The 17,769-nt window shown below is 36.2% G+C and overlaps 3 protein-coding genes and 2 long non-coding RNA genes across 7 annotated transcripts in view; 2 read left to right on the top strand and 3 right to left on the bottom strand.

Moving 5' to 3' along the window:
• LOC131538364 (protein NLRC3-like) overlaps positions 1-17,769 on the bottom strand; it is a 230,206-nt gene that overhangs the window by 68,437 nt on the left and 144,000 nt on the right. The window lies entirely within an intron of this gene.
• Positions 1,423-1,883, bottom strand: LOC131538427 (uncharacterized). The gene is made up of 3 exons (XR_009270590.1): positions 1,825-1,883; positions 1,691-1,744; positions 1,423-1,582 (listed from the first exon to the last, which is right to left on the bottom strand). It is a non-coding gene; the product is annotated as an uncharacterized LOC131538427 (long non-coding RNA).
• On the top strand, positions 3,243-15,938 carry LOC131538385 (uncharacterized). 3 transcript variants are annotated; one of them, XM_058772249.1, is made up of 7 exons: positions 3,243-3,406; positions 3,942-4,160; positions 4,372-4,517; positions 5,197-5,371; positions 5,780-5,955; positions 6,082-6,292; positions 6,614-6,773. In XM_058772249.1, exons 2-7 carry the CDS (start codon positions 3,947-3,949, stop codon positions 6,745-6,747), a joined length of 1,056 nt encoding a protein of 351 aa, XP_058628232.1. In that variant the 5' UTR covers positions 3,243-3,406; positions 3,942-3,946; the 3' UTR covers positions 6,748-6,773. The 3 variants fall into 3 exon arrangements, with proteins under 3 accessions (XP_058628232.1, XP_058628233.1, XP_058628231.1); XM_058772250.1 differs by having other exon boundaries at positions 3,243-3,461; XM_058772248.1 differs by lacking the exons at positions 6,082-6,292; positions 6,614-6,773 and adding exons at positions 15,274-15,484; positions 15,804-15,938 and having other exon boundaries at positions 3,243-4,160.
• On the bottom strand, positions 11,031-11,668 carry LOC131538426 (uncharacterized). Its single transcript, XR_009270589.1, has 3 exons — positions 11,449-11,668; positions 11,183-11,245; positions 11,031-11,088 (listed from the first exon to the last, which is right to left on the bottom strand). It is a non-coding gene; the product is annotated as an uncharacterized LOC131538426 (long non-coding RNA).
• LOC131538404 (uncharacterized) lies at positions 12,907-15,000 on the top strand. The gene is made up of 3 exons (XM_058772275.1): positions 12,907-13,346; positions 13,560-13,705; positions 14,391-15,000. Exons 1-3 carry the CDS (start codon positions 13,205-13,207, stop codon positions 14,766-14,768), a joined length of 666 nt encoding a protein of 221 aa, XP_058628258.1. The 5' UTR covers positions 12,907-13,204; the 3' UTR covers positions 14,769-15,000.

Genomic DNA, 17,769 nt, shown 5'->3' with positions numbered 1-17,769 from the left:
ACCATAAACTGGCTATTTGCCGGCAAACCCCGAGTAACACACAATGCATATAATCAGGGACCATGCCATTGATCAGGTCAAAACGGGGCAAGTCCACAATTGGAGATGGCCCTTTTATACCCAAAATGCTCTGTTCATTATTTTTGGCAATCTCACCTATTTGCACAGTTGTGTTGTGATCTCTAAGTTCTGGCATCTCCTCCAAACAAGGATACACTCGCACAGTCCCATTGCCTTTTCTAACTTGAACACCTGGATGAAGACAGTGCCCACACCCATATTCTCCATTAAACTGTTTGAAATTTTGCAGTAAAGGTTGTGCAACAGCATCACATATAGCACATAATGCATAGACCTTTGCAGTTTTGATTGAGTGATCTACTGGATCCTGCCACTGAAGTCCCATTTGTCCAAGACTTTTGCATTCCTCCACAAAAGGTTTGAGGAAGCTAGTCATCAATGGTTTAGATGACCCAAACCACAAGGCACATAGTATGACATTTTTATCTCTTTCCTCTCGGGTTACTTCATTAACCGAGCATAATAAGGGCCAGATGCTGAATTTAGATGACCGGAACACAGGCACTCCGTCACAATTGAATGAGAGGGTAAAGAAAGAATCACTAACTGATTTCAGATATTTGTACAACTTCCCATCAGAAATATCTGTTATTCCATCTCTGTTTTGGTCATTATAAATGTTTGTAATAGGTTCATTCTCCAAAAGAGCTTTAAGTTGATCCCTCAAAGGTATACAACAAAAATTGGCCCAACTCTAAACTTTGTCTCACAGTTTGTGTTGATGAGCAAATCTGACATTTTACTTCACTGTCCTTAGACACTGAAAGGCCAATGTAAGAGCTGCAAGCACCACAATAATGATGGCATTCTGATTTGTCTACAAAATCTTCAAACGCCTTCTCTAGCATGTACTTGCTACGTGGGATGCTTGCAGCATCCCCACTACATAACCTTAACAGCTTCAGTAGGTCCTCCATTAAAGCCCCTGTTACATTGTGCTTCAGGAAAATGCGAGGATGTTCAGCCAACTGGTATCTGTCACATGGTCATTAGAGGAACCTGAAGCGGCATGGTTGATATTCTGTAACAAATGGGAAAGAATCAAAATAGGAGTGATCATAATCAAAGTGTGTACCAAAAGAAATAAGTTACAGTTTAAATGTTTATATTCTTATTTTTAAACTCATCAACAATGCATTATGCTATGTACTGAATTAAGCATCTCATCTCAAATTCAGTTGTCGCTACACATTTACGGACAATGTACCTACAACACAATGTAAACCTAAATTACATATAACATTCCTGATTTACACATAGTCTGGGATAATTTTCTTATTTACCTGCACTTCTGATGAAGTGCCATCTTCTCAAGTCTCTGGTGAATGTGACTTAGGGCTGTCATCCTAAAAAGAACAAGACTTTTTAAGATAAATAATTTGAATTATCAATAGCAAATATAGCAATAGAACCGTATAGAAATCTAACTAAAATAGAAATAGGTCATGTTTACCTGTATTTCTCTGGCTATAGGCTGCTCTGTCCTCAGTGGTAGATTGACCTGGATGAAGGGACAAAACAAACTAATAAATGTGAATATGAAAGGGAATGTTAAGAAATACAGAATCAAGTATTAAGAGTTGGTCATTTTCAAAGGAAGAAATCTTACATTAGTGTTTGGTGATTGTGGCTGTTCTTTCCTTTTGGGGAGGTGTGACATATCCTAAAAGAAGGCAATACATCAATTCATAAAATTCAAAAGAATAGCCTTTGGTAATTTTCAGTATCCAAATATCTTCTCACCTGTTTTTCTATGGATGGTGACTCTTTTGTGGTCTCTCGTTGTAACAGTATATTGTCCTAAAAGAGGTAACAACATTATTCAATTAAGTGAAAAAACAAACAAAAAAACAGGCTTATATAAAAATATTAATACCATTTACTTCAAAATGTCTACCTGGGGCCTGTATCTGTGGGGTGGTTTCTTCAGTCCCCTTTGGTGAGTGCGAAACATCATTCTAAGACAGGGTAAAAGGAAATATACAAAAGAGGAAGGAAACAGAACGGTACAGGTATATAAAGTTGATTTTCTTTTCAAAATATGAGAAACCCTTCCTTTTAATTAGGCCCTATAAAAATGTTTTGCACATCAATTTACAATACCCCCAATAGCCTCACTTTTCCTTTTTAAATGTCTGAATTATTTTCTTACTTAGGACTTACATCATTAGTGTCACTCTGGAAAGTTTCCTTCCAAGTCATGTAGATATTTTTCGATTTTCCTACAGTTTCAGACACAACATTATGAAAGACACAGCTTCACAACTATAGACTACCATTACTCTAGATCAGTGGTTCTCAACCAGGGTTAGAAATTCACTTTTCCATTAGGAGGCAATGTTTCCAGGGCCATTATTTACATTTGTAAGGGCAAATTTGATAATCACCTTATAATTGCATCCATTTTGTATTTAATGTAAAATATTTAAATTAAACCAATTAATTCAATAAATCAGAATACTTTAAACTGTTTCCAATAACAAACTGTTTAAAATTGTATATAAATTTTACATTAAAAAAAGTAATAGGGTTGCAAAATTATATTAAAATCCTTATTGTTGATTATTGCTCTTGTTATTTTAATAGTGATTATTATTGTCGATTAATAGAACACAGAAAAACGTTGAGGAATTGCCGTCGCGAGCGTGGCAAATAAAATAAATAAATAAAAACCATGTAAAAGCAATGTGATTAGCAGATCTAATGATTCCACGAATTGGCAATTTTCATTCATTTTCACATTAATGCAATCGTGACAGCCATAATCTTAGGCATAGATTTAATTTTAGGCATAGATTTAATTTAATTTGCCAATTTTTTGCTATGTATCTTGATTTTCTTTGGGCTTTTTTGTTGTTGTTGTTTATTTTTATTTTATTTTTTAATTTTGTGGGGCATTTTTGACACAAGCACAAGCCGTTAATTTCCGACCCTGTTCTCTATCTTATTTAACCTTATCTACATATATTATATATATTGATATATATTTTACCTTTTTTTCCACCTGGTCCGTGTACGATGAGGAATCTTTTTTTCTTCTTCTTGGCAGCTGTGAAAGCAATACGCTTTTCGTGTTCTGTATAATTGAAAAAAAAGAGTCTATTTTCTGAACACCCGTGTAGTCAAGTCCATGTAAAAAGAGAATATAAAAAACACGCCGATTGGTTGATGTTTGAACTAATTCGCGGGATCCAATGAAAAGGCAGCTCGCGAGCTCAATTGGACAAGTCAAGCACCCGGAGAGCGCTAAAACGGGACGTTGAGTCAACAGCTCTCAGAGATTGCTGGACATTGATTTCTTCAGTAATATCACCAGGAGCCTAAGGTAGGAATAATTTTCACTTGTTGTAATGATTACTCAGACAGCGGTGTTGATTCAGGTTTGTGTATTTAGCAATTTATAAGCAAAGTATTCGTTTTTTTTCTTTTCTTTTTTCGAATAATGCTAACCTATCAGACAACAGTTGCAAGAGTTAGTTTGCTCTTTACCAGCTAGTAACGTTAACTGAGCCGTATACAGAAATTATCTGAAACAATCTTGACATAACGTTAGCTTGCTTCGTGTATTTAATTTAGCTAACGTAACGTTAACGTTAGCTGGATTAATTTATTTTTTGGTTTATGTTGTATTGGTATTATACCGATAACATTAACATGCTACTTTTATAATATATTATCTATTGTACTTCGCTTCCACAAGCTCTGCTGCTAACTTGCATGCAGATGACACAAGTTGGCCTAGCATTATGTCTGCCATTATGTCAATCAGCCTCGCAAGACACCATGTGAATAATGAAACAGCCTTAAATGCATTAATCTAAATTGACTAAGTTACAAGCAAGCCTCTTTTAATTCCCTAGGTGTGATGAGAAAGTTTGCAGTGGTCCAGTGGGACAGTGGGGAGGATGCTGGGATGTATAGCGAGGTGAAAACCGATGCCATACGTAGATATGATGACACCAAGGTGGATGACGATGGATACCCACAAACTGACTATTCAGCTGCTGTGGAGTGGCAGAAAGGGAAAAAGCCAAAACATGGCTGGCCAGTGTACATGGCCTCTATTAAGTTTGTGAGCAGTAAGTAGACCTATGTAATGCATTTCTTTTACAGTGTCAGGTGTAATAAATAATGTGAAGCTGTTGTGATGTGTAAAGTTGTTATGGCAGTTGTGTAAGTACCATTGACAATCATATGCACAGTAATAATTACATGCAGTAAATTTAAAATAGTTTTCTTTACTGTGTAGTGCCTTAATCGGATCTCCTCCCACTTTGAACTATTTTTCAGACAATCGATATCATACTAATGCTAAAATTAAGGAATTTCTGGGGTTGGAGTCTGATGAAAGGAACAAGCCACTGCCTAAGAAAAGGACCCCAGTCCCGCCATCAAGATATACAGATTCAGATGAAACTGATGTGGAGAATACACCAGTAAGACTGTTTGTTCAACTGTCATTGAATGAATTTTAAGCATATAATCACACACCATATACTTAAGTACTGAGTTGAAATGTTTGCATACTTAAAAAAAAAAAAAGATTAGAACAGTAAAACCGGCAGTGACAAACAGGCTATGCAACGGAAGTGTATATAGCAAGACAACAAATTAACCTACTTGTTTTTGCACCTGACTATGTCCAAAATGTGGATGGCATTAAGATCTTCCTTGAGATCTGCCTCCATCCCCTTCAGATTCTATCACTTCGCATCCTGTACTGTACAGTCATTTTGTCAATCTGTTTACATTTATAGAGGTAAGAAGACAAATACGTGTCATCTCCGTATCCTCTCCAGGGTCACACACGTTTAATAACATTTTAGCCTAGTAGTTGTAAAAGTAAGCATTACTTTGATGCCATCTTAACTGGCACAATTCCATTGTATAGCCTTTTCATAGCTGGTAGCTGGATATACCACTCTAGCTTAAATTAATGTTTTTGAAAAATGAATGGATTTCTCCATTGATGTTTGGTCTAGTCTCAGTAAAGAACTCTTCAGACATTACAAGCACATTGAGAACTCTAGACCTTCATGGAAAATATTTGTATCCACTTTCACTGGATTCATGTTAGATCAAGAAATCCTACACTTGTTTCTTGTTCCTTGACAGACCCAAAGGAAAAGGACAGTGATTCCCAAACCACAGAGAAATGTTGCCCAAATGATTGTTGATGAGTATCAAGTCACAACCTTGACAGAGACTCAGAAGAAGCTGAAAGACATGGACGAGGAAAACGAAAAATTGAGAAATGACAACGAAAAATTAAGAACAATGCTTATTAGAGGCATGTATTGCAGTTATTTTACTATTGTGTTGAATCATGCAATCAGCTATCACACTGTTTTGTGGTTTACATTTTTCACAGTCTTTGCGCTTCAGACTTTTAAATTACTGTTGAACTGTTGTTGCGTTTCAATAATATTATTTAAACGTATGTAAAGTTGAGAATAACTGTTTAATAATTGGTAATGATGATAAAAATGCAGTTACCAATAATTAAGTATATGACAAGAAACCTGAAACTTATCCAACCTCTATAACATTTGGTATTACATGGCTTTGTAAAACACACCATTGACATTGAATTCATCAGCTTGCATTGCCATATATACACACACAGGAGGAAGTGGAGTAGGTAAATTGGTAAGAGTATATAGAATAATATTTGATTTTGTTTTATTTTTGTTGCTAGAGCTACCAAATCTGATTAATGACGTAAAAATGGCCCTGAAATCTCCATGTTCGTCAACGTTGTCGGTCAGCTCTGACTTGGAAGGTGGACAGGGTTTGCCACAGCGTATTACACAGTCCACCCCACAACCCTCTCCCACAGCCCTCCCCCCACCGAAAGCAGTATCCACAGAACAGGTAGTGTACTACTTTAATTAGTCAATGAATTCTGCACTTTTCAATGAACCATTTGGTAATCAGTATCTATATAAAACTATTGCAGCCCTTGGCAACACTGCATAATAGATTGTTTTCGTAAAACAGGTGGAAATATCTCCTGGATCTAATGTATTCATTGACAGACTGGCTTGGGCTGTGGCCCAGAATGCAAACTCTGCCTCCTGTTTTGTGAGAACACTCCTGACAGCAGTGTTCCCAATTGATGTGCTCCTTGTGAGCAATCTTCGAGGAACATCCAGGGATTCTGGGCCACAACGTCAGGCTCTTGACAAAATGAAAGTGGATGCTATCTACAGTAAGTTTTAAATCAGTTCAGAAAATTGTAAATTGAGTATCTATGATCCATATTATATTGCCGCACTACAGGGTTTATTATTATTATTATATCCACAGTGATCCACTAGGAGTAAATTTATGTTAAGTTGTCTTGTTATAATCCCTATAAAATGTACAACTTTCTGGGGTTCCATTTGGAAGCCCAGACCCCTAAACACTAGACCACCCACCACCCCCATGCTGCTGTTGAGTTGTCTAACTTGATATGTAGTAATTATCTGTGGGCCACCTTGCTTTCTAACAAGAGCGATGTTTTTCCTTTTATTTATTTGTCTCACAGGAGCAACATTGCAAAAGTGGCCTCATGTGGTGCCCTCCAGCATTGGTGCAGCCATCAATGCCAAACTTACTGAAATTAGAGGAAAGAAGAAAGAAAGAAAAAATCCGGAAACCTTAATGCTCTTTGATGACTGATGGCCATGACCTTGTGTGTTTACTGTTCAAGGTATTTTGTTGTTGTTGTTTTTTTCCTGAGCAATGTTCTGTTTGATATCATGTTGAAATTCTAAATTACTCATGTGGATTATAATTTCATTTCATCAGAAGAGATCAGAAGCAGAGTCCAGCTGTGTGTCTGTGAAGAGTCTATGGAGCAGCCAGTAATGATTAACAGTGGCAATTCATGGTCTGGTCTCAGGTATAACATATGTATAAAATATGCTTATAGCATGACATTTTATATTATATATTTAATTGCATTTTAGTTCATAATTTTGTATAAACACAGTGTATGAGTGCCAGTCCTGGTTCCCCATGTCCTGTGTTTCCCTCACTCTTGTGCCTTTATTTGGTTAGTTCCTGTTCCTGTCCCGTTTCGGTTATTAGTTTCCTGATCAGTTCCCATGTGGAAAAGTTTTGTTAAAAACACCTGTGATTCTTATATGTTCCAACAGAATATCGTAATATTATATGCTTCAAAACCACATATACAAAATGCATAATATTAATGTATTTTCAGTCATATATGTTATATATGTCCTGCATATGACTAAAGCCTTATAGATTTTCATGATGTAAAAACATAGGAAAGAATGCTAATTTAATATGAATGTCCACCACATCTCTTGAGATGTGTATAAAACATTGTGAAGTTTACCCAGTTTCCTTCTTTGAACTGTTGCTGTCTGGTTGACAAAATTGTCTATTGTAATATTTACTTGTTCTATTTTTATTCTTTTATTATCTGTGTTTTGTTCTGTCGCTGTCATTCTGTTGCACTGTGGAGCTTCTGTCACAAAACAAATTCTTTGTATGTGTAAACATACCTGGCAATAAAGCTCATTCTGATAAGGCTGTACTTAAATCATGCCCTTGCTCTTATCTTGTCCTAAGTGGAGCCCTATGTCTATAGTCAATCATAGTCATAATCTGTATACTGATTTTCAGCCTTAGATGAAACACAACATTTAAACTACACACACAAGCACACATTTTAATTACAATTTTTTATTATTCTACAAGTTACAGTTACATATTTCACATATCAATATAGTTTTCCTTTCAAATCCTATATGACCAGATTTAATTTTCATTTTGACAATTACTTTATCACAGTACTAAGTTTAGTATATACAACAGTTTTTTTTACCTACAAACATAAAGCTTTCCAAAATGTCAAAGTAATTCTTATGCAAATCACCACCAACAGAGTTCATGTCACATATACAAAATGACTTTCTGTCAATTGTATTCCAGCCGATTTTAACCCCTCAATTTTTATAATTTTAGATCACTGATCTAGAAACATATTTGAGTCAACTTCATTCATTTACAATAATATGTCCTGATTTGTTCACAAACAACAGGACCAGACGTTTCATAATTAATGTAAACACATGGTCTCACAATGTCATTGCTGTCAACTGCTCTTTCAAATCCTGTAGGAAAATGAACAGTCTTCATAAAGGTCAATGATATTTTGACAGTACATCCTCGAACCAGCTTCTGCACTGTACAATTTCCAAATTTGCCAACTGCATATAGGTGATGTTGGTCATCACTGACACAGAGAAAGTATGAAAGCTTGAATATACTGCCATCTTTCAATATCACAACAGAGTTGTTCCTTTTCTTTGTCTTTGTGTATGTTTGGCTGTGAATGACCTCTCCATTGACAACTATTCTGTTATAGTACCTGCCAGTAGAGCTCCCGGGTACATCTAGCAATGCATGCAATGCATTCATATCATTTTCAGACACCGGCCTAATCTTTGGCACTCCAGGTGCAGTCACCCTGTCATATTTAGCATAGTTCCTTACATGATGTTTACTGGAAGTCATTTCTGTGTAGAATGATTTCATTTCAGGTGAGACATCATTAGATGAGCAGGCCTTAGCTATGCGTGGCAATGCACGAGACCATGCTACCCTTTTGCAAAGCTGCTGAGGCACTGCATTACTGCTTTTCACTTGCTTGAGCAAGTAGCCATTGTAGTTCTCAAACATGAAAGCAGACTGGGCCCAGAGAGGACCCAAATTCTCAACACTCTTAGTCAAATGCAGGAGTGAATGCACATTGTAGGTCATCTGATCTTCGCCGTACAAAGACTGAACTGATTTAACATAAAGCTCAAGAGCCTCATGAGCATGGTCAATATCCTCTTGGCTAATGTCTGAACCTAGCAAAATGCTCACACCCTCCACAAGTAAAGCCCAGTGGCAAATATACTTGTTTGGAAGTATCCCCTTCAGGACTGGCAAACTGTAATATAAAAGCCAGTTCTGCCATTCGTGAGCTTTCCAAAACCTTCTCTCAACAATAGACCGTGGGATTCGGGAAAAAATGCTTGGAGGCTTGATAGCTAAAAGATTTCCATCCACTCTTGCAGTGTTCAAACCAATATACCATGGTTGACTGTAGCTTTTGGAATCAAACCATAAAGTGGCTATTTGCCGGCAAACCCCCAGTAACACACAATGCATATAATCAGGTACCATGCCATTGATCAGGTCAAAACGGGGCAAGTCCACAATTGGAGATGGCCCTTTTATACCCAAAATGCTCTGTTCATTATTTTTGGCAATCTCACCTATTTGCACAGTTGTGTTGTGATCTCTAAGTTCTGGCATCTCCTCCAAACAAGGATACACTCGCACAGTCCCATTGCCTTTTTTCACTTGAACACCTGGATGAAGACAGTGCCCACACCCATATTCTCCATTAAACTGTTTGAAATTTTGCAGTAAAGGTTGTGCAACAGCATCACATATAGCACATAATGCATAGACCTTTGCAGTTTTGACTGAGTGATCTACCGGATCCTGCCACTGAACTCCCATTTGTTCAAGACTTTTGCATTCCTCCACAAAAGGTTTGAGGAAGCTAGTCATCAATGGTTTAGATGACCCAAACCACAAGGCACATAGTATGACATTTTTATCTCTTTCCTCTCGGGTTACTTCATTAACCGAGCATAATAAGGGCCAGATGCTGAATTTAGATGACCGGAACACAGGCACTCCGTCACAATTGAATGAGAGGGTAAAGAAAGAATCACTAACTGATTTCAGATATTTGTACAACTTCCCATCTGAAATATCTGTTATTCCATCTCTGTTTTGGTCATTATAAATGTTTGTAATAGGTTCATTCTCCAAAAGAGCTTTAAGTTGATCCCTCAAAGGTATACAAATAAAAAATTGGCCCAACTCTAAACTTTGTCTCACAGTTTGTGTTGATGAGCAAATCTGACATTTTAATTCACTGTCCTTAGACACTGAAAGGCCAATGTAAGAGCTGCATGCACCACAATAATGATGGCATTCTGATTTGTCTACAAAATCTTCAAACGCCTTCTCTAGCATGTACTTGCTACGTGGGATGCTTGCAGCATCCCCACTACATAACCTTAACAGCTTCAGTAGGTCCTCCATTAAAGCCCCTGTTACATTGTGCTTCAGGGAAAATGCGAGGATGTTCAGCCAACTGGTATCTGTGACATGGTCATTTGAGGAACCTGAAGCGGCATGGTTGATATTCTGTAACAAATGGGAAAGAATCAAAATAGGAGTGATCATAATCAAAGTGTGTACCAAAAGAAATAAGTTACAGTTTAAATGTTTATATTCTTATTTTTAAACTCATCAACAATGCATTATGCTATGTACTGAATTAAGCATCTCATCTCAAATTCAGTTGTCGCTACACATTTACGGACAATGTACCTACAACACAATGTAAACCTAAATTACATACAACATTCCTGATTTACACATAGTCTGGGATAATTTTCTTATTTACCTGCACTTCTGATGAAGTCCCATCTTCTGAAGTCTCTGGTGAATGTGACTTAGGGCTGTCATCCTAAAAAGAACAAGACTTTTTAAGATAAATAATTTGAATTATCAATAGCAAATATAGCAATAGAACCGTATAGAAATCTAACTAAAATAGAAATAGGTCATGTTTACCTGTATTTCTCTGGCTATAGGCTGCTCTGTCCTCAGTGGTAGATTGACCTGGATGAGGGACAAAACAAACTAATAAATGTGAATATGAAAGGGAATGTTAAGAAATACAGAATCAAGTATTAAGAGTTTATCATTTTCAAAGGAAGAAATCTTACATTAGTGTTTGGTGATTGTGGCTGTTCTTTCCTTTTGGGAGGTGTGACATATCCTAAAAGAAGGCAATACATCAATTCATAAAATTCAAAAGAATAGCCTTTGGTAATTTTCAGTATCCAAATATCTTCTCACCTGTTTTTCTATGGATGGTGACTCTTTTGTGGTTTTTTGTTGTAACAGTATATTGTCCTAAAAGAGGTAACAAACATTATTCAATTAAGTGAAAAAAAAAAAAAACAGGCTTATATAAAAATATTAATACCATTTACTTCAAAATGTCTACCTGGGGGCCTGTATCTGTGGGGGTGGTTTCTTCAGTCCCCTTTGGTGAGTGCGAAACATCATTCTAAGACAGGGTAAAAGGAAATATACAAAAGAGGAAGGAAACAGAACGGTACAGGTAAAGTTGATTTTCTTTTCAAAATATGAGAAACCCTTCCTTTTAATTAGGCCCTATAAAAAATGTTTTGCACATCAATTTACAATACCCCCCAATAGCCTCACTTTTCCTTTTTAAATGTCTGAATTATTTTCTTACTTAGGACTTACATCATTAGTGTCACTCTGGAAAGTTTCCCCTTCCAAGTCATGTAGATATTTTTCGATTTTCCTACAGTTTCAGACACAACATTATGAAAGACACAGCTTCACAACTATAGACTACCATTACTCTAGATCAGTGGTTCTCAACCAGGGTCAGAAATGAACTTTTCCATTAGGAGGCAATGTTTCCAGGGCCATTATTTACATTTGTAAGGGCAAACTTGATAATCACCTTATAATTGCATCCATTTTGTATTTAATGTAAAATATTTAAATTAAACCAGTTAATTCAATAAATCAGAATACGTTAAACTGTTTCCAATAACAAACTGTTTAAAATTTTATATAAATTTTACATAAAAAAGTAATAGGGTTGCAAAATTATATTAAAATCCTTATTGTTGATTATTGCTCTTGTTATTTTAATAGTGATTATTATTGTCGATTAATAGAACACAGAAAACGTTGAGGAATTGCCGTCATGAGCGTGGCAAATAAAATAAATAAATAAAACCATGTAAAAGCAATGTGATTAGCAGATCTAATGATTCCACGAATTGGCAATTTTCATTCATTTTCACATTAATGCAATCGTGACAGCCATAATTTTAGGCATAGATTTAATTTTAGGCATAGATTTAATTTAATTTGCCAATTTTTGCTATTTATCTTGATTTTCTTTGGGCTTTTTGTTGTTGTTGTTTATTTTATTTTATTTTTTAATTTTGTGGGGCATTTTGACACAAGCACCCGTTAATTTCCAACCCTGTTCTCTATCTTATTTAACCTTATCTACATATATTATATATATTGATATATATTTTACCTTTTTTCCACCTGGTCCGTGTAACGATGAGGAATCTTTTTCTTCTTCTTGGCAATTGTGAAAGCAATACGCTTTTCGTGTTCTGTATAATTGAAAAAAGAGTCTATTTTCTGAACACCCGTGTAGTCAAGTCCATGTAAAAGATAATATAAAAACACGCCGATTGGTTGATGTTTGAACTAATTCGCGGGATCCAATGAAAAGGCAGATCGCGAGCTCAATTGGACGAGTCAAGCACCCGGAGAGCGCTAAAACGGGACGTTGTGTCAACAGCTCTCAGAGATTGCTGGACATTGATTTCTTCAGTAATATCACCAGGAGCCTAAGGTAGGAATAATTTTCACTTGTTGTAATGATTACTCAGACAGCGGTGTTGATTCAGGTTTGTGTATTTAGCAATTTATAAGCAAAGTATTCGTTTTTTTTCTTTTCTTTTTTCGAATAATGCTAACCTATCAGACAACAGTTGCATGAGTTAGTTTGCTAACTTTACCAGCTAGTAACGTTAACTGAGCCGTATCCAGAAATTATCTGCAACAATCTTGACATAACGTTAGCTTGCTTCGTGTATTTAATTTAGCTAACGAACGTTAACGTTAGCTGGATTAATTTATTTTTGGTTTATGTTGTATTGGTATTATACCGATAACATTAACATGCTACTTTTATAATATATTATCTATTGTACTTATCTTCCACAAGCTCTGCTGCTAACTTGCATGCAGATGACACAAGTTGGCCTAGCATTATGTCTGCCATTATGTCAATCAGCCTCGCAAGACACCATGTGAATAATGAAACAGCCTTAAATGCATTAATATAAATTGACTAAGTTACAAGCAAGCCTCTTTTAATTCCCTAGGTGTGATGAGAAAGTTTGCAGTGGTCCAGTGGGACAGTGGGAGGATGCTGGGATGTATAGCGAGGTGAAAACCGATGCCATACGTAGATATGATGACACCAAGGTGGATGACGATGGATACCCACAAACTGACTATTCAGCTGCTGTGGAGTGGCAGAAAGGGAAAAAGCCAAAACATGGCTGGCCAGTGCATGGCCTCTATTAAGTTTGTGAGCAGTAAGTAGACCTATGTAATGCATTTCTTTTACAGTGTCAGGTGTAATAAATAATGTGAAGCTGTTGTGATGTGTAAAGTTGTTATGGCAGTTGTGTAAGTACCATTGACAATCATATGCACAGTAATAATTACATGCAGTAAATTTAAAATAGTTTTCTTTGCTGTGTAGTGCCTTAATCAGATCTCTGCTCCCACTTTGAACTATTTTTCAGACAATCGATATCATACTAATGCTAAAATTAAGGAATTTCTGGGGTTGGAGTCTGATGAAAGGAACAAGCCACTGCCTAAGAAAAGGACCTCAGTCCCGCCATCAAGATATACAGATTCAGATGAAACTGATGTGGAGAATACACCGGTAAGACTGTTTGTTCAACTGTCATTGAATGAATTTTAAGCATATAATCACACACCATATACTTAAGTACTGAGTTGAAATGTTTGCATACTTAAAAAAAAAAAAAAAAAAGATTAGAACAGTAAAACCGGCAGTGACAAACAGGCTATGCAACGGAAGTGTATATAGCAAGACAACAAAGTAACCTACTTGTTTTTGCACCTGACTATGTCCAAAATGTGGATGGCATTAAGATCTTCCTTGAGATCTGCCTCCATCCCCTTCAGATTCTATCACTTCGCATCCTATACTGTACAGTCATTTTTTGTCAATCTGTTTACATTTATAGAGGTAAGACAAATACATGTCATCTCCGTATCCTCTCCAGGGTCACACACATTTAATAACATTTTTAGCCTAGTAGTTGTAAAAGTAAGCATTACTTTGATGATGCCATCTTAACTGGCACACTTCCATTGTATAACCTTTTCATAGCTGGTAGCTGGATACCACTCTAGCTTAAATTAATGTTTTTGAAAAATGAATGGATTTCTCCATTGATGTTTGGTCTAGTCTCAGTAAAGAGCTCTTCAGACATTACAAGTACATTGAGAACTCTAGACCTTCATGGAAAATATTTTTATCCACTTTCACTGGATTCATGTTAGGTCAAGAAATCCTACACTTGTTTCTTGTTCCTTGACAGACCCAAAGGAAAAGGACAGTGATTCCCAAACCACAGAGAAATGTTGCCCAAATGATTGTTGATGAGTATCAAGTCACAACCTTGACAGAGACTCAGAAGAAGCTGAAAGACATGGAGGAGGAAAACGAAAAATTGAGAAATGACAACGAAAAATTAAGAACAATGCTTATTAGAGGCATGTATTGCAGTTATTTTACTATTGTGTTGAATCATGCAATCAGCTATCACACTGTTTTGTGGTTTACATTTTTCACAGTCTTTGCGCTTCAGACTTTTAAATTATTGTTGAACTGTTGTTTTGTTTCAATAATATTATTTAACTTATGTAAAGTTGAGAATAACAATTTAATAATTGGTAATGATAATAATTATTGGTAACTGCATTTTTATCAAGTATATGACAAGAAACCTGAAACTTATCCAACCTCTATAACATTTGGTATTACATGGCTTTGTAAAACGCACCATTGACATTGAATTCATCAGCTTGCATTGCCATATGTACACACAGGAGATAGTTGAGTAGGTAAATTGGTATAAGAGTATATAGAATATGATATTTTTTTCTGTTTTATTTTTGTTGCTAGAGCTACCAAATCTGATTAATGACGTAAAATGGCCCTGAAATCTCCATGTTCGTCAACGCCGCCGGTCAGCTCTGACTTGGAAGGTGGACAGGGTTTGCCACAGCGTACACAGTCCACCCCACAACCCTCTCCCACAGCCCTCCCCACCGAAAGCAGTATCCACAGAACAGGTAGTGTACTACTTTAATTAGTCAATGAATTCTGCACTTTTCAATGAACCATTTGGTAATCAGTATCTATATAAAACTATTGCAGCCCTTGGCAACACTGCATAATAGATTGTTTTCGTAAAACAGGTGGAAATATCTCCTGGATCTAATGTATTTATTGACAGACTGGCTTGGGCTGTGGCCCAGAATGCAAACTCTGCCTCCTGTTTTGTGAGAACACTCCTGACAGCAGTGTTCCCAATTGATGTGCTCCTTGTGAGCAATCTTCGAGGAACATCCAGGGATTCTGGGCCACAACGTCAGGCTCTTGACAAAATGAAAGTGGATGCTATCTACAGTAAGTTTCAAATCAGTTCAGAAAATTGTAAATTGAGTATCTATGATCCATATTATATTGCCGCACTACGGGTTTATTATTATTATTATATCCACAGTGATCCACTAGGAGTAAATTTATGTTAAGTTGTCTTGTTATAATCCCTATAAAATTTACAACTTTCTGGGGTTCCATTTGGAAGCCCAGACCCCTAAACACTAGACCACCCACCACCCCATGCTGCTGTTGAGTTGTCTAACTTGATATGTAGTAATTATCTGTGGGCCACCTTGCTTTCTAACAAGAGCGATGTTTTTCCTTTTATTTATTTGTCTCACAGGAGCAACATTGCAAAAGTGGCCTCATGTGGTGCCCTCCAGCATTGGTGCAGCCATCAATGCCAAACTTACTGAAATTAGAGGAAAGAAGAAAGAAAGAAAAAATCCGGAAACCTTAATGCTCTTTGATGACTGATGGCCATGACAGTGTGTGTTTACTGTTCAAGGTATTTAGTTGAGCAATGTTCTGTTTGATATCATGTTGAAATTCTAAATTACTCATGTGGATTATAATTTCATTGTCACTGAGTTGAAATAAAAGTGTTCCATTGCAAATTTGTGTACGTCATTGACTGAAATCATATATGATTAGTAAATGTGGATATATTGTAATATTGACTGAAATCATGTATGATAATTATATGTAGAGTTATAGTAATATTATTGCTGTAATATGAGTAATTAAGTAGAAACATATAAAGCTTGAAGAGTAGGCACACAATTTCCTATTAAAACAATATGAAATCTGTAAGAAATACATATAAACAAATGACACAAAATGTAAATAAATCCTATATTACTTCAATTAGACTAGCATATGATTCAATATAAGAACTTTAAATGATTTGTATATGAATATCAGTAATTTCCTATATTTTCTTTAATAATACCATACACCTTTGCATACTCTTTTCATGTAAAACTCATAAGATTTTATGCAGTTTTCATATATGACACAAAAATCCCTACATGTTGCATGTGTGCTTTTTAATATGAAAGTGGCCATAATCGGTCTGATTTTGTATAGGACATATATTGGACTTGCATGAAACACAGAAGGTAATTCTGGCCAATTTAAGTAAGGAAGATATATGGTTACTGTATATGAATCATACAGTTTTTTTTCATATGGGTTTCCAGCTGTGTTTGATTACTCCTCACCTGTTTCTGTTCTTCCTCGTTTGATTTCCTACTGTTTATAAGCCCTGTGTTTCCCTGTCTTCACGTCCGCTGTTAAATGTCTTTCTTCATTGGATGCCCTGTCAATATTATCATTAAAGATCAGTTTATGTTCAAGAACTCCATGTCTCCCCGTTCCACGGGAAGTGTGACAATGAGAGACTATAAAGTGCTATTTAAAGTGTATTTGATAGGGATAAATGTGTAGTTGAGTTGTTACAGTAATTTAAAGGATGAACTTTTATGTCTCTCTGTTTTAGTTCAGTTCATCAGAAAAGATCAGAAGAAGAGTCCAGCTGTGTGTCTGTGAAGAGTGACACGTCTATGGATCGACCAATAAACTTTAACAGTGGTCTCAGGTATAACATTTGGATAATTTGTATAATATTTATATTTTAGGTATAATATTTGTATGATATTTATATTTTCATATATTATCTCAGTTCAGTTTACAATTTCTGTATAAACACAGTGCAAGTGTCGTGGTTGATTTTGGGCTTTGTTCATGTTGTCATGTCTTAATTTTTTAGTTGTTAGTCATAAGGCTTGTTCAACTTCATGCGGCGCCGCAAAGATCAGCTGCTGCCTGACAAAAGCAATGCATTCTGGTTACAACATTTGTCTGACTTTGATCGGCGCTGCAGCCGTCTTACGATCACATGTGCCATCAAAGTACCGTGAGAGCAAAACGAGACCAGCCGCCGAGGTCAGGCGCTGCAGTTGCTCAAAATTGATGATGACACACTTTATTCTCATTGGTCAGATTCTGTGATGAAAAGGACGATGTGTGTCAAGAACCACCCGATGCGAAGCTGAGGTGCATTTAAAATCCTTTAATGCACGGCTAGCCGTTGATTATCCTGCTTATTCCATGAAATAGTGCGGTAAGACCACATTAATTTGAATGAATTACAGCATTTATTTCGATTAATTATCAATCGAGAGAGAGAAAGAGAGATGACAGTTGTGTGTGCATTACCTGCGAGCTGTGTCTGCGCGTCTCTCTCTACAAACTATTAATTACTTCAAAAACAGCGATTTTACCACCTCGTTGAATATAATGTAGCG

Source organism: Onychostoma macrolepis, chromosome 04 (assembly GCF_012432095.1).
Source record: "Onychostoma macrolepis isolate SWU-2019 chromosome 04, ASM1243209v1, whole genome shotgun sequence".
Lineage (NCBI taxonomy): Eukaryota > Metazoa > Chordata > Actinopteri > Cypriniformes > Cyprinidae > Onychostoma > Onychostoma macrolepis.
The sequence above is the reverse complement of the archived record's forward strand: the minus strand, read 5'-3'. Positions and strand labels throughout refer to the sequence as shown.